The sequence below is a fragment of the Mobula hypostoma genome, chromosome 3, assembly GCF_963921235.1.
Source record: "Mobula hypostoma chromosome 3, sMobHyp1.1, whole genome shotgun sequence".
NCBI classification, from domain to species: Eukaryota; Metazoa; Chordata; class Chondrichthyes; order Myliobatiformes; family Myliobatidae; genus Mobula; species Mobula hypostoma.
In genome coordinates, this window is record NC_086099.1 from 189,727,189 (window position 1) to 189,754,530 (window position 27,342).

Below are 27,342 nucleotides of genomic sequence, written 5' to 3' on the forward strand. Positions count from 1 at the left end.
AATATTTTAAGGAGTATTTTAGAGAGGAAAGAGAATAGCATAAAGATGTTTATGTGTAGGCACCTGAATGTTGTTAAAATAAAGGAGGCACAAAAGAATATGTAGTATTTACAGAGCTGAGTTGTCTGGCTTTCATATTGAAGGAGACCATCAAAATGGACAAGGGTCCTGACGAAGGGTCTCGGCCTGAAATGTCGACTGTACCTCTTCCTAGAGATGCTGCCTGGCCTGCTGCGTTCACCAGCAACTTTGATGTGTGTTGCTTGAATTTCCAGCATCTGCAGAATTCCTGTTGTTTGCGTTTAAAGGGACAACCATAGTGTGATTTGAATGTAAGTAGGAGAAATTTAATTCGAGACATTTGCTGTTTTGCAGTTCTCAGACCATACATTCATATCCCTAAAAATTAAACAATTTTCACCAGGGAGTCTGCGATTATATTATTTCCCTTGGGTACCTGGCTTTTCACCATTTAGAATGCAATCTGTTAGGCTCTTGTTGATCCAAATTTGACAACTTCACAACTGGCCTGAACAATTCTGGTCATACATAATATTGCTTTAGTTTCAGACCAATATGAAGCAATCACTTATTAATACAGTCTAGCAACATTGGCTTGCATTTTCACCACCATCTGGTTGAATGGGCCTAGACTTGCCTTTTCCAATCCTGACAACACTGTTGTAGCTAAAGAAGCACCATCAATGGTTTCTTGTTCTTCCCTCAGAATATTGGGGACTTTGCCTCCTTTCAACTTCCCATCTGCTGCTCGGTGATATTTAATATAAACAAAGTGTTTGTTTTACATCCAGCAGTTGATATCAAGAAAGTGCATCACCTTCAGTGTCTCTCTTGCCTCCTTTGTACCTTTAGTTTGTTTCCTCCAATTCAAGTCATGCTAAAAATTCTGTTTGCTATTTTTTACTCCATCCCATTCTCTCTGTCTCTTTCTCTCTCTCATCCTCTCTCTCTCTCTCTCTCTCTCTCTTTCTTTCTCTCTCATGTAAGACCATAAGACCATAAGACAAAGGAGCAGGAGTCGGCCATTCAGCCCATGGAGTCTGCTCCGCCATTTTATTATGAGCTGATCCATTCTCCCATTTAGTCCCACTCCCCCACCTTCTCACCATAACCTTTGATGCCCTGGCTACTCAGATACCTATCAATCTCTGCCTTAAATACACCCAATGACTTGGCCTCCACTGACACCCATGCCAACACATTCCACAGATTCACCACCCTCCAGCTAAAAAAATTTCTTCTCATCTCTGTTCTGAATGGGCGCCCTTCAATCCTTAAGTCATGCCCTCTCGTACTAGACTCCCCCATCATGGGAAACAACTTTGCCACATCCACTCTGTCCATGCCTTTCAACATTTGAAATGTTTCTATGAGGTCCCCCTTCATTCTTCTAAACTCCAAGGTGTACAGTACAAGAGCGGTCAAACGTTCCTCATATGTTAACCCTCTCATTCCTGGAATCATTCTAGTGAATCTTCTCTGTACCCTCTCCAACGTCAACACATCCTTTCTTAAATAAGGAGCCCAAAACTGCACACAGTACTCCAAGTGAGGTCTTACCAGCACCTTATAGAGCCTCAACGTCACATCCCTGTTCCTACATTCTATTCCTCTAGAAATGAATGCCAACATTGCATTCGCCTTCTTCACCACTGACTCAACCTGGAGGTCAACATTAAGGGTATCCTGCACGAGGACTCCCAAGTCCTGTTGCATCTCAGAACTTTGAATTCTCTCCCCATTTAAATGATATTCTGCCCATTTATTTCTTCTACCAAAGTGCATGACCATACACTTTCCAACATTGTATTTCATTTGCCACTTCTTTGCACATTCTCCCAATCTATTCAAGTCTCTCTGCAGACTCTGTTTCCTCAACACTACCGGCCTCTCCACCTATCTTCGTATCGTCAGCAAACTTAGCCACAAAGCCATCTATTTCATAAACCAAATCGTTGATGTACAACGAAAAAGAAGCAGCCCCAACACGGATCCCTGTGGAACATCACTGGTAACCGGCAGCCAATCAGAAAGGGATCCCTTTATTCCCACTCTCTGTTTCCTGCCAATCAGCCAACACTCTATCGATGTATGTAACTTTCCCACAATTCCATGGCCTCTTATCTTGTTAAGTAGGCTCATTTGTGGCACCTTGCAAAGGCCTTCTGAAAATCCAAACACACATCATCCACTGCATCTCCCTTGTCTAGCCTACTTGTAATTTCCTCAAAAAATTGCAATAGGTTTGTCAGGCAGGATTTACCTTTAAGGAAACCATGCTGAGTTCTGCCTATCTTGTCATATGCGTCCAGGTACTCCATAACCTCATCCTTGACAAACGACTCCAACAACTTCCCAACCACTGATGTCAAGATAACAGGTCAATAATTTCCTTTTAGCTTCCTTTCCCCCTTCTTAAATAGCAGAGTGACATTTGCAATTTTCCAGTCCTCCGGAACCATGCCAGAATCTATTGACTTTTGAAAGATCATTACTAACGCCTCTGCAATCTCCACAACTACTTCCTTCAGAATGCGAAGGTGCATTCCATCTGGTCCGGGAGATTTACCTACCCTTAGACTATTCAGCTTCCTGAGTACTTTCTCTGTCATAATTGTGACTGTGCACACTTCTCTTCCCTGACACCTTTGAGTGTCCGGTATACTGCAGATGTCTTCCTCAGTGAAAACTGATGAAAAATACTCGTTCAGTTCCTCCGCTGTCTCCTTATCTCCCATTACAATTTCTCCAGCATCATTTTCTATCGGTCCTATATCTACTCTCACCTGTCTTTTACTCTTTATATACTTTAAAAAGCTTTTAGTATCCTCTTTGATATTATTTGCTAACTTCCTTTCATAGTTCATCTTTTCCCTCTTAATGACCTTCTTAGTTTCCTTTTGTAAGCTTTTAAAAACTTCCTAATCCTCTGTCTTCCCACTAATTTTTGCTTCCTTCTATGCCCTCTCCTTTGCTTTTACTTTGGCTTTGACTTCTCTTGTCAGCCATGGTTGCATACTTTTTCCATTCGAAAATTTTTTCTTTTTTGGAATTTATCTGTCTTGCACTTTCCTCACTTCTCGCATAAACTCCAGCCACTGCTGCTCTGCTGTCTTTCCTGCCAGTGTCCCTTTCCAGTCAACAGTGGCCAGTTTCTCTCTCATGCCACTGTAATTTCCTTTACTCCACTGAAATACCGACACAACAGATTTCGGCTTCTCTTTCTCAAATTTCACAGTGAACTCAATCATGTTATGATCACTGCCTCCTTAGGGTTCCTTCACCTCAATCTCTCTAATCACCTCTGGTTCATTAAATAATACCCAATCCAGTACAGCCGATCCCCTAGTGGGCTGAACAACAAGCTGTTCTAAAAAGCCATCCCGTAGACATTCTACAAATTCTCTCTCTTGAGATCCAGTGCCGACCTGATTTTCACAATCCACTCGCATGTTAAAATCCCCCACAATTATCATAAAACTGCCCTTCTGACAAGCCTTTTCTATTTCCAGTTGTAATTTGTAGTCCACATCACTGCAGCTGTTACGAGGCCTGTATATAACTGCCATCAGTGTCCTTTTACCCCTGTGATTTCTTAGCTCAACCCATAAAGATTCTGCACCTTCCGATCCTATGTCATCTCTTTCTAATGACTTAATATAATTTCTTCACAATATAGACAAGCCACCCCCACTGCCTACCTGCCTATCCTTCCGATACACCGTGTATCCTTGGACGTTCAGCTCCCAGAGAAATGCATCCTTTAGCCACGTCTCAGTGATGGCCACAATATCATACCTGCCAATCCGTAGTTGTACGACAAGATCATCCACCTTATTCCTTATGCTGCGTGCATTTAAGTATAACACCTTAAGTCCAGTATTTGGTACTTTTTGCTTTGATTGCACTGCAACTCATCCCAATGGCTACAAATTTGCCCCATCACCTGCCTGTCCTTCCTGACATCTTTACTGCTCACTATCCTTGTTTTATTTCTGTTTTCCCCCTCCCCCGCTCTATCACCTGGGTCCCATCCCCCTGCCAAATTAGTTTAAGCCCTCCCTAACAGCTCTGTTAAACCTTCCCGCCAGGATATTGGTCCCCTTTGGGTTCAGGTGTAACCCGTCCTTTTTGAACAGGTCATACTTCCCCCAGAAGAGATCCCAATGATCCAAGAATCTGAAGCCCTGCCCCCTGCACCAGTCTCTCAGCCGCTCATTCATCTGCCTGATCCTACTATTCTTGCCCTCGCTAGCACGTGGCATAGGTAGTAATCCTGAGATTACTACCCTGGAGGTCCTGCTTCTCAGCTTCCTTCCTAACTCCTGGAAATCTCTCTTCAGGACCTCCTCCCTTTTCCTGTCTATGTCTTTGCTACCAACATGTACCAAGACAGCTGGCTGATCACCCTCTGCCTTCAGAATATTCTGGATCCGATCCGAGACATCCCGTACCCTGGCACCTGGGAGGCAACACACCATGTGGGTATCTCTATCAGCTCACAGAATCTCCTGTCTGTTCCCTTGACTATGGAATCCCCTATGACTACCGCATTCCTCTTCTTCCTCCTTCCCTCCTGCACAACAGCGCCAGGCTCAGTGCCAGAGACCCGGTCACCGTGGTCGTCCCCTGTCAGGTCATCCCCCTCAACTGCATCCAAAACGATATACTCGTTGCTGAAGGGGGCAGTCACAGGGGTGCTCTCCACTATCCAGGCATTCCCTTCCCTCTCCTGACAGTTACCCTGTTTTCTGACCCCTGTAGCCTAGGGATGACTACCTCCCTGTAGCTCCTGTCTATCACCTCTTCACTTTCCCTGATAAGCAGTAGGTCATCAAGCTGCAGCTCCAGATCCCTAACACGGTCTCTCAGGAGCTGCACCTCGGTGCACCTGGCGCAGGTGTGGCCATCAGGGATGCTGGAGGTCTCCCAGGATTCTCACATCTTACATCCTGAACAAAGCACTAACCCTGAAGGCATGCTACCTAACTCTATAGTAATGAAACAAGGAAAAATAAGTCTACTTACCCACTTACCTCGCCAAACACATGCACTTTTTAAACTGATAGCTCGTACCGTTAGCTGTGAGAGCCCTGCTGTTCCTCTGTCTGTCCGGGCCAATTCACCAAGGGGAAAAAAAGAATTGATGCCGCGCTCTCACCTCTTCCTGTTACCCCTTCAGCCCATTGAGCCAAAGCCCTACACTCTGCTGCCCGCTGTATAGGGTGGTCTTCTTTTTAAACTCTCCGCGCTGTCCTGTCTACATCACACTCCTGCGCAGTCTTGTACCCAAAGAAGTTTTTAAAAAAACTGCCTTCCTTCAGAATTTAGCTCTCATGCCACCCTCTTGTCCCGATCTAAAAAAACATAATAAGAAATTCCTTGAGAACTGTTTTTGTACTTCATTGCTTTTAACTCTTCGTCTTACTTCTATATAAAGCTCAAATTTTGTTTAATGCTGAGCCTCACATAGGACTAGAACAAATAGCTGAAAGCAATGGAAAAAAAAGTTCTGAGGAGCTCTTGTGGAGCACATTCAGCTATTTGCAGAGGGATTGAAACATCAAGTCCTCCTAGCTCTACTGATCTACTGTTGAAGATGGTATACATTTGTGATCATTTTATGCCAAACTAAACTTGTCATTTTTTTCAGATTTCTGTTGGAGATTTTACAATAATTGTGATAATTTTAAATTCAAAATATTTTAGCATAATTTTAATTGGAGAATATTATCATTGCCTATTTATTCTATGAAACATGGTTATAACAGTGAAACACCTGTGAAATTCACTCTCAGCTCCAAGATTTAGGCCACTGTTAAAATAAGTTCAAAATTATTGATTCAAAGTCATAAAGTCACAGTCAATCATCATGGAGCCATGCACTTTGGCACACATTAGCCCATGCCAACCATCAATTATATCTATTGTTTAGTCTAATCTGAAGTTTTGAATAAGTTCATCAATGTTTGCATGTTAAGTAATATCGCACAGCACAAATCTACTTTGTTTCAGAACTTAACTGGATTTCTTTATTCCTCCTCTGGGTATTTGTACTTTTCGTAAGGCCAGCATTTATCATCCAATCCTGGCTGCCACCGAGACAGAAACTTGAACCCCTTATAAAACTACTTACATTGAAATTCTCAACAAATTTGGTTCCAGATGGTCAGGTGGTGGAGAGGATTGTGAACATGAGGGAGTTAACTGAGTCCATGAACCTTGGGTGATGAGGGTCCTCTATACTGGACATCGCCTTTCTGAGGCACCACTCATGAAGATGTCTTGGTTACGATGGAGGCTCCAACAGCAGTGGTTTCATCAGCGAGTTTACAGATTGAATTTGAGTTGTGCCCAGCCACACAGTCATGAGTATAGAGAGAGTAGAAAAGAGGTTTAAGCCCACATACTTGAGGTGTGCCCACGTTGACTGACAGCAAGGAGGAAATGTTATTAGTGACTGTGGTCTCCCAATAAGGAAGTCAAGGATGCAGTTGGAGAGGGAGGTACAGAGACTCAGGTTTTCAATTTTAATATGCTTGAAAACCTTATGAACCTTTGAAAGTTTATGAAGGTCCCCATGGTAGGCTCATTCAGAAAGTTATGAGGCATGTGGTACTTGTTACCCTTGGACAGCAGCCCACCCAGGTGAAGGAAAACTCTGATTTTCAGCCTTTGCCACTTTGCGGCCCTACCCACCTATGGGAAAGGCTTCGGGAGTAAATTGCGAGGAAGAAGTCTGGAGCTGGGGTCCCTAAGGCAGTTTGATGTTGTTTACAACTTCACTCTGGCAACCTCTGCAACAACACTGGTGCCAAGCTGTATCGGCACTTGCTCTTCCCTTGGACTACATCAGTGATGTGGAGAAGGGGAGCCCACGGCACGGGCAACAGCCCATTCTTCAAATCTTCCCGCGCAGGCTTGTGCCCTGGAGAGGACACAGTCCACCAGAGGCACAAACCCATGATCCCCTGGGATCAACAGCTGCTTACTATAAATGAGGCATGTGACCCATGGAAACTTGGCAGTATGGATTTGGAATTGGATTTCCCATAGAATACAGTGGGTGGTAGTAGATTCAACATATTCTTCAAGGTTGTTAAAGGTCAATTCCAGTACACAAGGGTAAAAGAGAAAGAAAAGAGTTACTCTGGATCCGATGCATCACAAAAACAATACCAATAAAATAAAGAACACAATAAAAAAACAATAAATATAACAAACATTAGATAGCTTGTGTACAGAGATTGATTGCCTGGCCATAAAGTGATAAAGCATAGGAGTGTCTGGGCATAAAATGACTGACAGGAGATAATAAAATAGTGATGGTTGAGGTGTGGAGAGGCTTTTCAATGGGTAGAGGTGTTGATCGGCCTTACTGTTTGTGGAAACTAACTGTTTTTGAGACTGGTGGTCCTGGCGTGGATGCTACGTAGCCTCCCCCTGAAGGGATTGGGACAAACAGACCATGAGCAGGGTGGGTGGGAACCTTCATGAGGTTACAGGCCCTTTTTGGGCACCTGACTGTATATATGCCCTTGATGGTGCTGCTGTTGCATTAGGCAGTTTTGACCACCCGTTGTAGGACTATCATGTCCGCCGCAGTGCATTTTCTATACGACGCGTGATGCAGCTTGTTAACATGCTCTCGACTGTGCATTTGTAGAATGACATGATGGTCAACTTGAAGTCCAAGTTCATAGATCTCTCAGAATTGCTGCACATACTGATAAGGTGGTTAAGAAGGTGTTGGCCTTCATTAGCTGGGGATTAAGTTCAAGAGCCATGAGGAAATGTTGCAGCTGTGTAAGACTCTGGTTGGACCATACTTGGAGTAAAATATTTAGTTCTGGTCATCCAATTATCATAAGGATGAAGAAGCTTTACAGAAGGTTCAGAGGAGATTTACTAGGATGCTGATCAGATTAGAGAACATGTCTTATGAAGATAGTTTGAGTGAGCTAGGATTTTTATCTTCAGAGCAAAGGAGGATGCAAAGTAACTTGATAGAGGTGGATAAGATTATAACAGACATAGACAGAGTGGACAGCCTGTGTCTTTTTACCAGTGCGCCAATGGTTAATAACAGAGGCCACCATTTTAAGGTGATTGCAGGAAAGTTTAGAGGAGAGGACAGATGTAGTTTTTTTTACACAGAGAGTGGTAGTGCCTGGAACTATGGTCAGGACAATGGTAGCAGCTGATACAATAGAGGCATTTAAGGGACTCTTAGATAGATACATCGATGAAATAAAAATGGAGGATAATAGGCTACATAGGAGGGAAAGGATACATTGATTGTGGAGTATGCCTGATGTTGTAGTGTGTGAAGGAAGAGAAGTGGGTGCAGTTACTGTTACCAGGGAGAAGGTGCTCAAAAAGCTGAAAGACCTAAAGGTACATGAGTCACCCGGACCAGAGGAACTGCACCCTAGGGATCTGAAAGAGGTAACGTTAGAGATTGTGGTGGCATTAGAAATAACCTTTCAGAAATCATTGGACTCTGGCATGGTGCCAGAGGACTAGAAAATTGCAAATGTTACTCCACTCTTTAAGAAATGAGGTATGCTTAGAAAAAACTTTAGAATCAACATTTAATAGAGATATTGGTCTATAAGATGCACATTGAGCAGGGTCTTTATCCTTCTTTAATATTAAAGAAATTGACGCTCTATTAAAAGATTCAGGAAGTTTACCAAGTTTCAGAGAAGCCTCAAAAATCCTACAGAGCCAAGGGATCAATAAAGAAGCAAAACATTTATAAAATTCAACGGTAAACCCATCCGGGCCAGGAGCTTTCCCCAAATTCATAGAAAGAATAACATTCTTAATCTCATCCATAGTAATGGAAGTATCTAATGTAGAAGACATATCCTGTGAAATCTGAGGGAAGTCTAAATTATCTAAAAAATCATTCATATATTTAGAATCTCGAGGAGACTCTGATTGATATAAAGAAGAATAAAAATCACAAAAGGTTTGATTAATCCCCACATGATCCAGTATCAATCGATCATTTTGGTTATAAATCTGACTGATTTGAGATTTAACATAATTAGATTTCAATTGATTAGCCAGCAGCTTGCCAATTTTGTCACTGTGAACATAAAATTCACTTCTTGTTTTCTTTAATTGGTTTACAATCGAGGACGAGAGTAATAAACTGTGTTCCATTTGAAATTCAGTTCTTTGTTTGTATAACTGCTCAGAAGGAGCCATAATATATTTCTTATCAATTTCTTTAATCTTGTCCACAATTACCATCTCCTCCTGCTTCTGCTTCTTCCTCAAAGCAGCAGAATACGAGATAATCTGACCACGAATATAGGCTTTAAAAGTGTCCCAAAGAGTGTTAACCGAAATATCCTCTGTATGGTTAATTGTAAAAAAAAGCTCAATCTGTTCATTCATAAAGTTAACAAAGTCCGAGTCCTGAAGCAACAGCGAATTAAAACGCCATTGTCTATTATTTTGTATATTGGCCATAATTTTAATAGAAAGCTTAAGTGGAGCTTGATCCGAAATGGTTATAGAATCATAATCACATTTAATCACTGAAGGAATAAGACGAGAATCAATAAAAAAATAATCAATTCTTGAATAGGAATGATGAACATGTGAAAAGAAAGAAAAATCTTTTTCCTGAGGATGCAGAAAACGCCAAATGTCCGTCGACCCAGAATCAGAAAGGAAAGAGTTAATCAAAGTTGCAGATTTATTAGGTAAGGTCCGTAAAGGAGCCGAACGGTCCAAAGCTGGAGACAAACAGGTATTAAGATCTCCGCCCCAGATCAATGAAAACTCGTTCAAATTCGGAAACTGATTAAATAATGATTTATAAAATTCCGGACAGTCCATATTAGGAGCATAACCATTAACCAAAACTACTTTTTTATTAAATAGTAAACCACTAACCAATAAAAATCTACCATTCGGATCAGAAAAAATATCCTGTTGTATAAAAGTAACTGAGGAATCTATAAAAATAGAGACGCCTCGAATCTTAGCATTGGAGTTCGAATGAAATTGTTGACCCTTCCAGAATTTAAAAAAACGTAGTCTGTCCCCCCTCCGTACATGGGTCTCTTGTAAAAATAAAATTTGTGCTTTAAGTCTCCGGAACACTTTAAAAACTTTTTTCCTTTTAATAGGATGATTAAGACCGTTAGTATTCCAGGAGACAAAATTAATAATAGACTCCATAAATCCTAAAGTCAACCCACAGCGAGGAGGATTGACGATAGGCTCGACCCACGAACCCGGAGAGGAAACAGAACATACAAAAGATACCGGGAAAAAGGACGCAACCAGTACTTCAATAATGTATATAGCCCAAAGAGAAAAAAACTAAAACGTGAAGCCCCTCCCACCACCCCCCACCCCAAGACCCCAAGGCAAAATCTAAAGCAGACCCGCCCGAAAGAAGCAAGCGCTAAAACTACCCCCATGACTTCCGGTATACGCTCCCTAAAAAAAAGTTATAAATATGAAAAAGATCAGCTAATTGTAAAACAGTAAAAAAGTAAAAAAAAAAGTAACTCAATTAAAATACACACACAACAGAACAAAAGCCAGAAAATATATATTAAAAAAAAACCACAATAAACCCCAAACCCATGAATAAACAAAACAACAACAAGAAAAAATAAGATTATTAACATAAACTAGTTATAAAAAGCAAAACAAGATAAAGTTTAAAAAAAACTACAAAATTTAAGGCCACACAGGAAATACGTAAAATGACAATAAGGAAGTAACCACCCAGAATCCCCTGGGAAAAGAAAGCAATGACGCAGTTAAAAAGAAAGTTTAGCAACCATATTAAGAAATCAAAAAATAAACTTTTCTGCCCAAATAGGGCACGAAAAAGTTAAAACCAACCAATTCACAGCCTCCGATCAACGGAGATAGTTAAAAAAAATAACAATTAAGATGTTGAAGGTGAAAATTGATCCAGATAACTCTGGGCATCCGATAGAGAATCAAAAAAACGAAGGGCTCCATCTGACATGCGAATCCTTAGACGTGCAGGGTACAGCAGCGCTGGTCTTAAATCCATCTTATAGAATTCCGACATCACAGATCTGTAGCGAACCCGTTGGTCCCAGATTGGTTTACTGAAATCTTCCTTCTATTATTTCGGAAGACCAAACGGGTTTTATTAAAGGTCGTTACTCTTTTTATAATATTCGTACATTGTTAAATATCGTTTATACTCCCTCACAAAATGTTCCTGAGTGTGTTATTTCTTTAGACGCCGAGAAAGCTTTTGATAGAGTAGAATGGCCTTATTTATTTAAGGTGCTTGAAATGTTTAATTTTAGCTTGAAATTTATATCCTGGATTAAACTGTTATATCATTCCCCTGTAGCCTCGGTCCGTACTAACTCTTTAAACTCACCTTTTTTTCCTCTTTTTCGAGGTACTCGACAAGGCTGTCCTCTTAGTCCCCTATTATTTGATATTGCATTAGAACCTCTTGCAATTGCCATTCGAGAATCTTCAAATATTACTGGGATAACTCGGGGATTAAAGTCCCATAAATTATCACTCTATGCTGATGATTTACTTTTATATATTTCTAATCCTGAGAAATCCATTCCTGCTGTTTTAGAGTTATTAGCACAATTTGGTTTTTTTTCAGGTTATAAATTAAATCTTAGTAAGAGTGAACTCTTTCCGATTAATAAACATCTTCCCTTATATTATAAATTTCCATTTAAATTGATTGATAACTATTTTTCTTATCTTGGGATTAAAATTACTTGTAAATATAAAGATTTATTTAAGATTAACTTTTTACCATTAATAGACCATATTACTCAACTTTCATCTAAATGGTTTCCTTTATATTTAACTTTGATTGGTCGTATTAATGCAGTTAAGATGTTTTTTTTGCCAAAATTTTAATATGTGTTTCAGGATTACCAATTTTTGTTCCAAAATCTTTCTTTGATAAAGTTGACTCTAAAATTTCTTCATTTATTTGGCAGAATAAAAATCCGAGACTGGGTAAAATACATTTACAGAAAGCTAAGAGAGATGGAGGTTTAGCATTACCTAACTTTAGATTCTATTATTGGGCAATTAATATTCGACATATGAAATTTTGGTTACTTGACCAGGATATACTATCTATTCCTAAATGGGTAGCATTGGAACTACAATCTGTTCAGGGCTATACACGTGGCTCTATTTTAGGTTCCTCTCTCCCTTTTGATTCGAAACACCTTAAGCATGTGTCTAACCCAATAGTTAAATATGCTTTGCGTATTTGGTTTCAATTCAGAAATTTTTTGATCTTAATCAATTCGGGTTAGCGATTCCTATTTTAGGTAACATATTTTTTCCTCCCTCTTTTATGGATCGCGCTTTTCAAACTTGGAAGACTAAGGGTATTTTACGGTTTTTGGATTTATTTTTAGATGGTTCCCTTATGTCTTTTGAACAATTATCTAATAAATATAATTTATCAAGAATACATTTTTTTAGATATTTACAAGTTAGAAATTTTCTAAGTACTATACTTTCTTCCTTTCCAATGCTTCCTCCTACATATATTTTAGATTCGATAATTAACCTTAATCCATGTCAGAAAGGTGCATCGGCTATGATTTATAATATTATTATGAAACTTAGGAAAGCTCCATTTGATAAGATTAGGGTAGATTGGGAACAGGAATTGGGGCTTACCATTTCTGTGGATGATTGGGGGCAGATTTTACAATTAGTTAATACTTCCTCTATTTGTGCTAAACATTCCCTAATTCAATTTAAAGTTGTTCATAGAGCACATATGTCCAAAGATAAGTTAGCGCGTTTTTACTTGCATATTAATCCTTTTTGTGATAGATGTTCGGGGCAGATAGCCTCTTTAACTCATATGTTTTGGTCTTGCCCTACTTTGGAAACTTTTTGGAGAGACATTTTTAATATTATTTCTAAGGTATTAAATATAGATATCTCTCCTCACCCTATTACTGCTATCTTTGGACTACCTAAAATTTCTAGTAATCTTTCCCCTTCAGCCCGTAGAATGATTGCATTTCTTACTTTAATGGCGAAAAGATGTATTTTACAACATTGGAAAGAGCTTAATGCTCCAACTACCTTTTTTTGGTTCTCTCAGACGATATTATGTTTGAATCTGGAGAAAATTAGAAGTAACCTTTATGATTCTTCATTTAAATTTGAACAGATTTGGGGATCTTTTATTCGATATTTTCACTTAATGTAATATATACCCTTCTTGTTTTTTTTCACTGTTTTTAATGGAGGTCGGGATTGAGGACGTGATTTTAAGTTTAACTCTGTTTGGTTTCAAGTTAGCCCATTGCTTTGCTTTGCTTTTAGTTAGTTGCACGGTGGGTTTTTTTTGGGTTTTTTTTTTCTTTTTTTCTATTGATATATATATAAAATTTAGTATACTATTATGTTATCTTGGTTTCTTATGTTTAAATTACATTGTTTGTAGTATTTTTTTTGGTATTGATACCTTCTGTAATTTTATTATATTTTAACATTGTATTCATGTTTATATGGCTTACCTTTTGGTATACTCATTCAATAAAAAGATTTAAAAAGAAAGAAAAGAAATGAGGGATGCAGCAGAAGGGAAATTATACACCAGTTAGCCTGACTTCAGCGGTTGGGAAGTATTGGAGTCAATTGTTAAGGATGTGGTTATTTGGAATACTTGGTGACACAGGACAAGATTGGACATTGTTAGCATGGTTTCCTTATGGGAAAATCTTGCCTGAAAAAGCTCGTGGAATTCTTTGAGAAGATTATAAGTAGGATAGATAAAGGGGATGCAGTGGATGTTGTATATTTGGACTTTCAGTAGGCCTTTGACAAGGTTCCATACATGAGGCTGTTTACCAATTTAAGAGCCCATGGTATTACAGGAAAGTTACTAAGATGTTTAAAGCATTGGATGATTGGTAGGAGACAGTGAGTGGGAATAAAAGGATCCTTATCTGGTTGGCTGCCAGTGACTAGTGGTGTTCCACATGGGTCGGTGTTGGGACCACTTCTTTTTATGCTGTATATAAATGATTTAGATGAAGGAATAGATGGCTTTGTTGCCAAGTTTGCAGATGATACAAAGATTGGTGGCAGGGCAGGTAGTGTTGAGGAAACAGATAGGATGTAAAAGGACTTAGACAGATTAGGGGAATGGGCAAGAAAATGTCAAATGAAATACAATGTTGGAAAATGCATGGTCATGTACTTTGGCCGTAGAAATAAATGTGCAGACTATTTTCTAAACAGGGAGAAAATCCAGGAATCTGAGATGCAGAGGGACTTGAGAGCCTTTGTGCAGAACACCCTGAAGGTTAACTTGCAGTTTGAGTTGGTGGTGAGGAAGGCAAATGCCATGTTGGCATCCATTTCAAGAGATGAGGAATACAAGAGCAAGGATGTGATGCTGAGACTTTTAAAGGCACTGGTGAGGCCTCACCTTGAGTATTGTGAACAGTTTTGGGCCCCTCATCTTAGAATAGATTTGCTGGAATTGGAGAGGGTCCAGAGGAGGTTCACAAGGATGATTCTGGGAATGAACGGGTTATCTTATGAGGAATGTTTGATGGCTCTGGGTCTGTACTAGCAGGAATTCAGAAGGATGAGGGGGGATCTCATTGAAATCTTTCAAATGTTGAAAGGCAGAGACAAAATAGATGTGGAAAGGATGTTTCCCATGGTGGAAGTGTCTAGGACAAGAGGGCTTGTGATCTTATGGGAACAACGCTGCAACTCTGAGGAGGACTACTGGTTATCTTACTTTCTCAGACTTAGTCCTGCCTCTAGCCAAGGTGTATGATGTGTAGACAACAGTGACATGTCCCCAATAGTGTTGAAATAACTAAGAAATGCCCTCTTCAAAAAAGGACAACATATCCAACCAAGCTCAATCTCATATAAAAAAGAAAATGAAGAAGCAAATGGCAAATGGCTCTTACTCATCAATAACCTGCTCCACAATGGTTATTCTGCTTCTACCAAAAACCACCTCACTACTTCACCTTACTAACTCTTGGTCTAAAAATAAGCAATCTTCAATGGTAAGATAGGAGTGATTGCCCTTGGCAACAAGGAAGCACAAATAAATAGTACAACTGAATGAACAAATCTGAACAGAGGACAATTCTATGCTACTGGAGACCTCAGCTGACAAGTGTTTGTGTTTGTTGGAGGAAAATATTCAGTCCCAAGGCATTCCTCAGAGCATCCTAAACCCATCCATCAGTAACCAATTGAGTGGATTTCCCTTAGTTAGAAATGGAGCTGTTCTCTGACATTACAATCTCAAATTCTATCATTTTTAGGCAAAGCAATTCTACTGACTAGCAGCTCATTCATCACTTCTATTTGCTTGAACACTCTCACTGATAGTTTCTGCAATTTTGCTACAATCTAAAGCAAATTTCGCCAAGCTCTTCAGCCTTATAACAAAGGACAAGGGTCTATACATTGAAACATCATTTATTTTAAGAATCCTCGAAGTCCATGAGACTACCTTATGCCTCCTCGTGACTAATCAAACCCTATCAATCTCCACTTTAAATATACACAATGACTTGGTTTTCACAGTCATGCGTGGCAATAAATTCCACAGATTCACTACCCTCTGGATAAAGAAATCCCTCTTCATTCTGTTCTAAATAGACACCCCTCCATTCTGAGGCTGTGTCAGTTAAAACAGAAAACAACAAGTACTGGACTGAAAAAGTTACATTTGAGTGCATGCAGCATAAGAAATAAAATGGACAATCTTGAAATTCAGTGACAAATTGGCAAGTATGATGTTGTGGCCATCTCCGAAACTTGGCTAAAGGATGGCTGCCATTGGGAGTTGAACGTCCAAGGATATATGGTGTATCAGAAAGATAGGTTAGTAGGCAGATGGCGTGGTGTGGCCCTGTGTATAAGAAATAATATTAAATCATTAGAAAGGGATGACATAGAATCAGAAGGTGTAGAGTCTCAATGGGTTGAGTTAAGAAATGGCAAGGGTAAAAGGACCCTAATGGCAGTTGTATACAGGCCTCCAAACAGCAGCTGGGATGTGGATTACAAATTACAGCAGGAGATGGAAAAGGCATGTCAGAAGGGTAATGTCATGAAAGTTGTTGGGGATTTTAGCATGAAAGTGGATTGGGATAACCAGGCCAGTACTAGACCTCAAGAGAGAGAAATTGTAGAATATCTAAGGGATAGCTTTTTAGAACAGCTTGTCGCTGAGCCCACCAGGGGATCAGCTGTGCTGGATTGAGTGTTGTGCAATGATCCGGAGGTGATATGAGTGCTTTAGGGAACAGTGATCACAATATGATCGAATTCACTTTGAAATTTGAGAAGGAGAAGCTAAATTCCAATGTGTCAGTATTTCAGTGGAATAAAGGAAATTATATTGGAATGAGAAGGAAACTGGCCAAGGTTGACTGGAAAGAGACACTAGCAAGAACACCAGCAGAGCAGCAATGGCTGGAGTTCCTGCAAAAAATGAGGGAAGTGCAAGACAGATATATTCCAAATAAGAAGAAATTTTAGAATAGAAGAAAGACACTACCGTGGCTGACAAGTGAAGTCAGAGCCAAAGTAAAAGCAAAAGAGAGGACATACAAGGAAGCCAAAGCCAGTGGGAAGATAGAGGATTGGGAAGCTTATAAAAACTTGAAGAAGGAAACTAAGTAGGTAATTAGGAAGGAAAAGATGAAGTATGAAAGGAAGGTGGCAACTAATATCAAAGAAGATACTATGATAAAAGAGAGTTGAGGGTAGATATAGGACCAATAGAAAGTGACGCTGGAGATATTGTAATGAGAGACGCAGTGATGGATAAGAAACTGAATGTCTATTTTGCATCAGTCTTCTCAGTGGAAGACATCTGCAGTATACTGGACATTCTAGAGTGTCAGAGAAGTGAAAATTACGACTGAGAAGGTGCTCAGGAAGCTTAATGGTCTGAGGGTGGATAAATCTCCTGCACCTGATGGAATGCACCCTTGGGTTCTGAAGGAAGTAGCTGGAGAGATTGTGAAGGCGTTAACAATCATCTTTCAAGAATCAATAGATTCTGGCTTTGTACTGGTTCACTGGAAAATTGCGAATGTTACTCCGCTATTTAAGAAGAGTGGGAGGCAGCAGAAAGGAAACTATAGACCTGTTAGCCTGATATCAGTGGTTGGGAAGTTGTTGGAATCGATTGTTAGGGATGAGATTACGGAGTACCTGGAGGAACATGACAAGATAGGCCAAAGCCAGCATAGTTTCCTGAAAGGAAAATCCTGCCTGACTAACCTACTGCAATTTTTTGAGGAAATTACAAGCAGGATAGACAAAGGAGATGCAGTAGATGTGGTGTACTTGGATTTTCATAAGGCCTTTGACAAGGTGCCACATATGAGGCTGCTTAGCAAGATAAGAGCTCATGGAATTACAGGGGAGTTACGAGCATGGGTGGAGCATTGGCTGTTCGGCAGAAAACAGGAAGTGGGAATAAAGGGATCCTATTCTGGCTGACTAATGGTTACCAATGGATTTCCACAGGGGTCGGTTTTGGGACCGCTGCTTTTTATAATGTATGTCAATGATTTGGACTATGGAATTAACGGATTGGTGGCTAAATTTTCCGATGATGCAAAGAAAGGTGGAGGAGTGAGTCATGTTGAGGAAACAGAGAGTCTGCAGAGAGACTTAGCTAGTTTAGGTGAATGGGCAAAGAAGTGGCAAATGAAATACGATGTTGGAAATTGTATGGTCATGCACTTCGGTGGAAGAAATAAATGGGCAGAATATTATTTAGATGGGGAGAGAATTCAAATGCAGAAATGCAAAGGGACTTGGGAGTCCTTGTGCAGGATACCCTAAAGGTTAACCTGCAGGTTGAGTCAGTGGTGAAGAAGGCAAATGCAATGTTGGCATTCATTTCGAGAGGTATAGAATATAAGAGCAGGGATGTGGTGTTGAGGCTCTATAAGGCATTTATGAGACCACACTTAGAGTTTTGTGAGAAATTTTGGGCTCCTTAATTTAGAAAGGATATACTGACATTGGAGAGAGTTCAGAAAAGGTTCACCAGAATGAACCTTGGGCTGTATTCCCTGGAGTTCAGGAGAATGAGGGGGGATCTCATAGAAACATTCCAAATGTTAAAAGGCTTGAACAGATTAGATATGGTGAAGTTATTTCTCATGATAGGGGAGTCTAGGACAAGAAGGCATGACTTCATGATTGAAGGATGTCCATTTAGAACAGAGAAGCGGAGAAGTTACTTTAGACAGTGGGTGGTAAATCTGTGGAATATGTTGCCACGAGTGGCTGTGGAGGCCAAGTCACTGGGTGCATTTAAGACAGAGATAGATAGGTTCTTGATTAGCCAGGGCATCAAAGGGTATGGGGAGAAGGCAGAGGAGTGGAGATGACTGGAAGAATTGGATCAGCTCATGATTGTATGGTGGAGCAGAATCGATGGGCCGAATGGCCTACTCATGCTCCTTTATCTTATGATCTTATGGTCTTATTTTTATGCAGCATAAAAAGAAGTGGTCCCAACACCGACCGCTCCGGAATACCACTAGTCACCGGCAGCCATCCAGAAAAGGATCCTTTCATTCCCACTCACTGCTTCCTACCAATCATCCAAAACTCTAACCATGTTAGTAGCTTTTCTGTAATATCACAGGCTCTTAACTTGGTAAGCAGCCTCATATGTGGCACCTTGTCAAAGGCCTTCTGAAAGTCCAAATATACAACATCCACTGCATCCCCTTTATCTATCCTATTGGTCATCTCATCAAAGAACTCCAGCAGGTTTGTCAGGCAGGATTTTCCATGAAAGAAACCATGCTGACTTTGTGCTATCTTGTCCTGTGTTACCAAGTACTCCATCACCTCATCCTGAACAATTGACTCTAACATCTTCCAAACCACTTCCCCTTACTTTCATGAACACGTGGTCAACATTTCATTTAAGAATCAAAATAGCCATCAAGGATTCAGATCTACATGATATTTCATTTTATAGGATGTGGGTGTTACTCTCAAGGACTGTGTTTATTACCCATTTCTCATTGTCCATGAGAATGTTTAGCCTGAACTGCTATAGTCCTTCCCATAGTACTGCTGTATAGGGAATTAAAGCATTAAAATCAAATAACTGTGAAGAAACGACCATACATTTCCTGCAGGAGATGATGTTTCCATGTGTTTGCTGCATATGCTTCAAGATTGTAAAGGTGATGAGTTGGGAAGGTATTGCTGAAGACATTCACTTATTCACAGGTAGTCCTTCAAGATTGAGATTCACTTATTTTCACTCCAGTTCTTTGGGTTCTGAGGTAGCTGATGAGATGCCACCAATTTAGGATAGGAGATACTTGATAAGAATGGGAAATTTGGGACAAAGTGCACTTTTTCAGGGTTTCTGTGTGCTCTCATTGAATGGACAAGGTTTTTAACATCATTCAGATATTCTTTTCCATTTTAGAGATCATGGGGCAGGGTCTCACAAGTCACATGGTGGGGATATCACCTTCACGGAGATTTCATGAACATGCTTGGATTGTTTTCTTTCTCCATCTTGTAATCACTTCTAATGGAGCTCAGAATAGAGTGCTTTTTTAAGAAACAGTTATCAGGCATAGCAGATCTGTCTATGAACAAATGGCACAGTTTTATGGAAAGGAGGAAACAGTTTAAAGAGGATTTGAGAACAAAAATGTAGATGAGTTCATTAGTGGATGAACATGTATATGGGTTGTAAGTTTGCAGGTGACAGAAAAATTGGTTGAGTGATGGACTCAACCAATCAGTTATACAGATGAGTTATAGTTGTGGGCAGAGAAGTGGCAAGTGAAGTTTAATATGTACAAGTGTGAGGTGTTGCACTTTAGGAGGTCAAGTCTAAGGGGAAAGTATACAACTAACAAGACCTTTAACAGCGTTGCTGCACAGAAGAATCTTGGGGTCGAAATCCATACTTCCCTGGAAGTGGTAACGCAAGTAGATAGAGTGGTAAAGAAGGCATGTGGAAAGTCTGCCTTCATTATTAGGGACTACAAGAGTACAAGAGTAAGGAAGTCATTTAAGCAGCTGTATAAAACCTTGGTTAAGTTGCACCGAGCATTGCATACAGTCTGGTTACCCCATTGCAAGAAGGAGAGGGTGCAGAAGAGGTTATCAGGATGCTGTCTAGATTAAAGGCTATTGGCTATAAGGAGAAGCTGGACAAACTTGTGTTGTGCAGTATCAGAAGCCAAGGGGAGACCTGATAGAAGTTTACAAAATTAAGAGAAGCATAGATAGGGTAGGAAGCCAAAATCATGTTCCCAGTATAGAAATATTGAGTACTTTACTTGAGAACGTAGCTTTAGGGTGAGAGAGGGCAAGTCTAAAGGAGATGCAGAAGGCAATTTTTTTTTTAAAGAGTGGTGGGTGCTTCGAACAAGCTGTCAGGGTTGGTAGTGGGGTTGAAGGTGCTTTTTGATACACAACTAAACATGCAGAGGTTGGAGGGATATGGATCATGTGAAGGTAGAAGGGATTCGTTTAATTTGGCATCATATTCAGCACCACATCATGGGTCAGAGGACCTATTCCTGTGGTGGACTGTCCAATGTTCCATGAGGAAGAATTTTTCACCAAGAGGGAACACAGTGCCTGACTGGGTGGTAGAGGCACGTGCTCCCACAATATTTAAGGAGTACCTGGAAGAACACTTGAATTGCTAAAAAATTGTGGGCCATGGACCAAGTGCAGGTAAATGTAGCACTTTATTCTGTATTCTGTTATTGCTTTTCCCTTTTACTACCTCGATGTACTGATGTGATGCAATAATCTGTATGGGTAGATGTCAAAAGTAGTTTATGTAACCTTGTTACATGTGCCAACAATAAACCAATAACCGAAATGGAATTAGCATAGAGAAGTTCTTGGTGGTCATCTTAGACGTGATGAACTATACTGTTACTCTACAAATGTGTAATTACAGCTTCATTGATGTAAATGTTGACCTGGAACTGATAGATTTAAAAAATATTAGAGGTGGTGATTGTGGTACCTCTGGAGTGCGCTGAGGAGAAGCTATAGTTGTCCCTTCATTTTTGTCTGCATATCGGCACTTCCTGCTGCCTCAGTAATGTAGCCAACAGACTCAAAGACCCCTGTCACCCAGAATATTCTCTCTTTTCCTCCCTCCTGTTGGGCAGAAGAAACAAAAGCCTGAAAGCACATACCACCAGTTTCAGGAACAGCATCTATCTTGCTGTCGAATGGATCTCTTGTATGTTAAGATGGACTCTTGATCTCACAAGGTGCCTTATCATAGGCTTGCACCTTACTGTCTGCTTACACTGTACTTCTCTGTAAATATAACATTATATGGTGCTTTTCTCTTGGACTGTTTCAATGTACTTGTATGATGAAATGATCTGTATGGATGGTAAAGTTTTTCAATGTACTTGAGTACCTGTGACAGTAATAAACCAAATTAGCAATTTATTTCCATGCCTCTGAGACATAAGGAGGAAAGGAATCATTGCGACCCAGTAGTCTACACTCCCTGGGAATTTCAGAAGAGTTCCTCATGAAATTTAGCAAAATGTTGCTTAGCATACCTAAGGACATAAAATCTTAACCTAAATGGAGTGAAACTATTGGTCTATATCATGACGCTTGTCAAAATATAGTCTCCTTTTTCTGAACTCCAAACTACGCCATTGAATGCTGACACCAAATTCTATTCCGTAGGTATTGAATGATGACTTGTACAATTTCACTCTATGTTTCTGTAACTGATTAAATTAAAATGTAAAGATGTCATTCTTCAACATTAGTCTTATGTATATGATTATCAAATGTTAAATTCAACAAAAAAGGCCATCAGTTTTCCTTGTGAATGGTCAATATTTGCTTCAGTGTTCTTCGCATGCTTTCAAAGCAATTTGTTCTTAAATATGAATTAAGCCTCTCGTTAGTTGCAACTGTCTGATATACATTTAATAACTAATGGGTTTTCATGACAAATTGGTAAATCTTTTTTGAGTTTGGTTGAAATTTGCTTGAGAATAATTTGGAAACACTTTGTATAATTATTTAACTTTTGCCCCTAACTTATAGGTGTCTTATTTCACATCAATATCAAGGCAAGAAGAATTTGAAGGAAATTCTGAAAAAATCATTCCTTTGTTCTCAGTCACTTATTTTCTTTCGATCTTTTTTTCCATCACATCTTGCATGAGGTAAGATGGACTACTGTCAGATTCATTTTTGATACATTTTCATTGAACATATAAAATAAGACCTATGTTGTCTTATGGAAGACTACCAAATTTATTTTCAGGTTTGACTGTGTGAGGAACAAAGTCTGGGTTGCTGCTCTGGGAGTTGTGTCAGCTGGATTTGCCGTACTATCAGGATTTGGATTGCTGCTGTTTTGTGGGATGAAATTTGCCATCAATACAGCCAATGCACCATTTCTCATTCTAGGCAAGTTGCATTTACCTCAATACTATAAGCATGATTAGAATATAGTCCAAGTGTGGCCTAACCAATCTTTTACGTAGCTGCAACATGATGTGTCAATTTTTATACTCTGTACCCTGATCAAGGAAGACAAGCACATTGTACACCTTCCATATCACCCTACTGACTTGTGTTGCCACTTACAAGGAGATATGGACTTCTCCTAGATCTCGTAGTATATCAGTACTCCTACGAGTCCTGTCAATTCCCATATACGTTCCTCTTGTATTTAACCTCCCAAAAAATCTGTCACATCACTGCTCATTTGTCCAGATTAAACATGATCTACTATGTCTCTGACCAAATTTCCAACTGATTTTGCTAAATCCTATGACAACTTTCCTCATTGTGACACAATTTTTGTTTCATCTGCATACTGAGTCATCAGGCCATCTACATTTTGATCCAAATCATTAACCTATTTTACAAACAATCAAGTTTCCAGCATTATTCCTTGTGGATCACCATTGGTTACAGGTTTCCAACCAGAAAAATACCCCTCCTCTGTCTTCTGATAACCAAACAATTTTTGGATCCAGTTTACCAACTAACTATGGATCCTATGTGAACCTAATCTTTTAGACCAGTTTACCAAAAGGATATTTAATACTTTATTAAAGCCCACATGCACAATATTCACTACCCTAACCTCATCAATGATCCTTGTCACTTACCCAAAAAAAAAGTTACATTTGTGAGATAGGACTTGCCCTGCACAATACCATGCACACGATCCCAAACCCCATGCTTTCCCATTTATGAGTAAATCCTGTCGTTAAGAATCATCTCCAATACTTTCCCTATCACTGATGTAAGGTTCACAGGCTTAAAATTTTCTGGTTTATCCCTGTTGTCCTTCTTAAACAAAGTAACAACATTAGTTATTCTCCAGTTTTATGGGACCTTAACTTTGACTAATGTGGATACAAAGATAGACCATAAGACCATAAGATAGGGGAGCAGAATTAGGACTTTTGGCCTTTTGAGCCAGTTCTGCCATTTCATCATTGCTGATCCATTATTGCTCTCAGTCTAGTCTCCTGCCTTCTCCCCCTATCCCTTCATGCCTTGATCAATCAAGAATCTATCAACCTCTGCCTTAAACATTTTTAAGGACTTGGCCTCCACAGCTGCCTGTGGCAACAAATTCCACAGATTCACCACATTCTCTGGCTGAAGAAATTCCTCCTCATCTCCATTCTAAAAGGACATGTTCTATTCCGAGGCTGTGTCTTCTTGTCTTAGACTCTCCCACCATAGGAGACATCCTCTCTATTATGACCTCAGCAATCTCCTTGCAGTATCCACTTTCATGGTTTTCAAGGCATTCCTCATTCTGAATCTCAATATGTCCAAGAATATTAACATATCCTCTCCTAACCTTCCTATTGTCCATGCCTTTAGTGTGTATGTAACTTAAGAAAGAAATTAGGAAGGCAAAGAAGGTTTGCAAAATATCAATGGCAGACAAGATTAAGGAAAATAGCAAAGCATTTTATAATTATATACATACAGGCAAAGAGGGTACCCAGGGAAAGAGCAGGGACCAGGGGAAAAACTGTGTGATGCCAGGGGATATGGGTGTGGTCTTGTCATGTGTAATCACTAGAGAACAATATTGTACTTACAGATTTCAGGGGATATTCTAGAGAATATTAACACACAGTATAAAGGAGAAGGTTTTAGATGCTTTAGAATCAGAATCAGTACCAGGTTTATTATCACCGGCATATGTCGTAGAATTTGTTAACTTAGCAGCAGCAGTTCAATGCAATACATAATATAGGAAAAGAAGAAAAATATAAATAAATAAATACACAAATCAATTACAGTATACATATATTTAACAGATTAAAAATCATGCAAAGAATGAAAGTAATATACTGTATATTAAAAAAGTGAGGTAGTGTTCAAGGATTCAATGTCCATTTAGGAATCGGATGGCAGAGGGGAAGAAGCTATTCCTGAATCGCTGAGTGTGTGCCTTCAGATTTCTGTATCTCCTGCCTGATGGTAACAGTGAGAAAAGGGCATGTCCTGCGTGCTGGAGGTCCTTAATAATGGATGCTGTCTTTCTGAGACACCGCTCCTTGAAGATGTCCTGGGTACTTTGTAGGCTAGTACTCAAGATGGAGCCGACTAAATTTACAACCCTCAGCAGCTTCTTTCCATCCTGTGCAATAGCCATACCAGAGAGTGATGCAGCCTGTCAGAATGCTCTCCATCGTACATCTATAAAAGTTCTTGAGTGTATTTGTTTACATGCCAAATCTCTTCAAACTCCAAATGAAGTATGGTTGCTGTCTTGCCTTCTTTATAACTGTATTGATAGGAGAGAGCAGTTAGAAGTTAGGAGTGAGCGGTTTCAAGTTCCTGGATGTCAAGATCTCTGAGGAACCTGGTCCCAACATATCCATGCAGTTCCATGTGCAAGGCGCTGGACAGCGTTGAGCTCCAAGGATTATAGAGCAGTTGGATTGGTTAATCACTTAGAGTTCCTTGTATTTTTCTTGAGCGACTCACTCTTTCTAATGTGGTCTCCTACTGCTTTCTGTTTAAGTTTGTTCAGTTTATTTTGATAGGCTCAGGGAATCATGTTAGTTGTATATTTAGGTGGACGCCTGATTAGCACTAATCTGCCATGGTCCGGATCGGGGTCCCTTTCAATTTACCTTGTTTATGTTACAATCCGGACTGTTGATTCCCTGCTTTCCCATGTCCCTTGGCTTTGGTGATTAGAGGCAATTAACGCTCAGCTGAACCAGTAGTTTATAGTCTCCAGCTTTCAGCCGTTCGGCGCAGAAGGATCTGCAAAGTCACGGCATGCCAATGTCATCTGGCCGGAGCAAGCGTTGTCTTCGCCCGAAGCGAGTGCCGGTAATTCGCCTTTCCTCACCGGAGCAACCCTGTCCAGTTACCTCGCCAAAGCGAGCCTGCAAAGTTTCCTCACCGAGGTGGGTCTGTCAGTTAACCCACCAGAGGGAATCAAGAAACGCTGTCTACTGTTCCCGGGCCGAGTTGAGAGCTCGCCGCTACCCGGAGGCTCCAAGTCAAGTCTTGGCCCTGGCGGTATTTGAGCTCCAAGTCAAGTCCTGGCCCTGGCAGCATTCAAGCTGCAAGTCAAGTCCTGGTCCTGGCGGCATTCAGGCACCAACTCAAGTCCTTTCCCTGGCAGCATTCAAGCACCAAGTCAAGTCCTGGCCCTGGTGGCATTCAGGCACTAAGTCAAGTCCTGGCCCTGGCGGCTTCCCAGTTCTGAGTCAAGTCCTAGTCCTGGCGGTCTGTGATTCCTGTCTTACCCCCTTGTCTGAATCCCTTCTCTGCCCCTCTCACCTCTAGCCCTCATCTGCAGCCCCGCCTGCACTTCGGTCTAATTCCATCGCCGGAGCTAGATAGGTACTGTCTGGTGTCCATTCATGTTGGTCTTGTCTTGTCTTGTCCTCGCCTCCGTGGGGGTAAGTCTGGCCATCTTGCCGTTGCCCCTTGGGGAGTCATGTCTTGTCTTGTCTTGTCCTCACCTCCGTGGGGTAAGTCAGGCCGCCTTGCCGTTGCCCCGCGGGAAGTCATGTCTTGTCGCGTCTTGTCCTCGCCTCCGTGGGGTAGGTCAGGCCATCTTGCCATTGCCCCGCGGGGGGTCATGTTCTGTCTTGTCTTGTCCTCGCCTCCATGGGGTAAGTCAGGCCATCTTGCCGTTGCCCTGCGGTGGGTCATGAGTCCCGGCCCTATGTCCTGTACACAAGGAGGGGTCCTAGCTCTCTGTTCTGTGTGCGAGTCCTGGCCCTAAGTCCTGTACCCAAGGAGGGGTCCTGGCTCTGTGTTCTGTGTATGTGTCCATGGTTCCATGTATCTGTTCCCTGAGACCGAGGCTCTGTGTTCCTATGTTCCTCCTCTCCCTAGCCCATGTCATGTCCTTGCCTGGTTCTGGGGTCCGAGCCCAAGGCAAGACCCAGGTACTGGGTCCTTGCCCAGTCTCCGGCTCAGAGTTCATACCCTAGCCTCTTCATGTCTCCTCTAGTTCTGGGAGCCGATTCCGAGTCCTAGCCCAGTCCCTTGGTCCCAGCCTAGTCGTAGTCCTCAGTCCTTGTCCAATTCGCTATTCCTACTCCTGCCCTGCTCTCCTGGTTTCAAACAATAAACTAAATTTAAGTAACCTCACAAGATGTGTCTTGCATTTGGGTCCACCCTTGCTCCCAATGCCCCCGTCATTGTGACACTAATCACAGGGTTCTAGTTTTGAGAATGTTATTTCTCTCAGCGTTGCTTGGCCGAGCCTCCACTGTTCTTCTGGATTTATGCTGTTTCCACATTGAAGTCTGTATTTCCTCTGCACTTGGGTTCCGATATTGCCAGCACGCTTTCTGACAGAGACACTTCATCAGGACTGTAGCAGTTCTGATGAAGGATCTCATCCTCAAACTATTCCTCCCCACAGATTATGCCTGCCCTGCTGAGTTACTCCAGCATTTTGTGTTTGCTAATCTGGATTTCCTGCATCTGCAGAATCTCTTCTGCTCAGGGTAGAAAAGAAGCATTTGGAATGCTTGCCTTCATTCGTCAGTGCAATGAGAACAGGAATTGGAATATCACCTTTTCACTGCACGGGTCATTGTTGGGATATTTGAGTACTGTGTACTATGTGCAGTTCTGGGCACCCAGAATACCATTAATCTAGAGAAGGTGCAGAAAAGATTCATAATTACAGTATGTTAATGGGACTACAGACTTGAGTTATAAGCCAAGGCTAGAGTGTAGGATGTTGAGAGGTGACCTTACAAAGATCTACAAAATCATTTG

The 27,342-nt window shown here is 40.8% G+C and overlaps 1 protein-coding gene across 1 annotated transcript in view; it reads left to right on the forward strand.

Moving 5' to 3' along the window:
* LOC134344456 (patched domain-containing protein 3-like) overlaps positions 1-27,342 on the forward strand; it is a 38,977-nt gene that overhangs the window by 1,379 nt on the left and 10,256 nt on the right. Inside the window, exons 2-3 of the mRNA XM_063044275.1 lie at positions 22,144-22,265; positions 22,367-22,512. Of these exons, the coding sequence (XP_062900345.1) occupies positions 22,144-22,265; positions 22,367-22,512 (268 nt within the window). The remainder of the gene's footprint in view (positions 1-22,143; positions 22,266-22,366; positions 22,513-27,342) is intronic.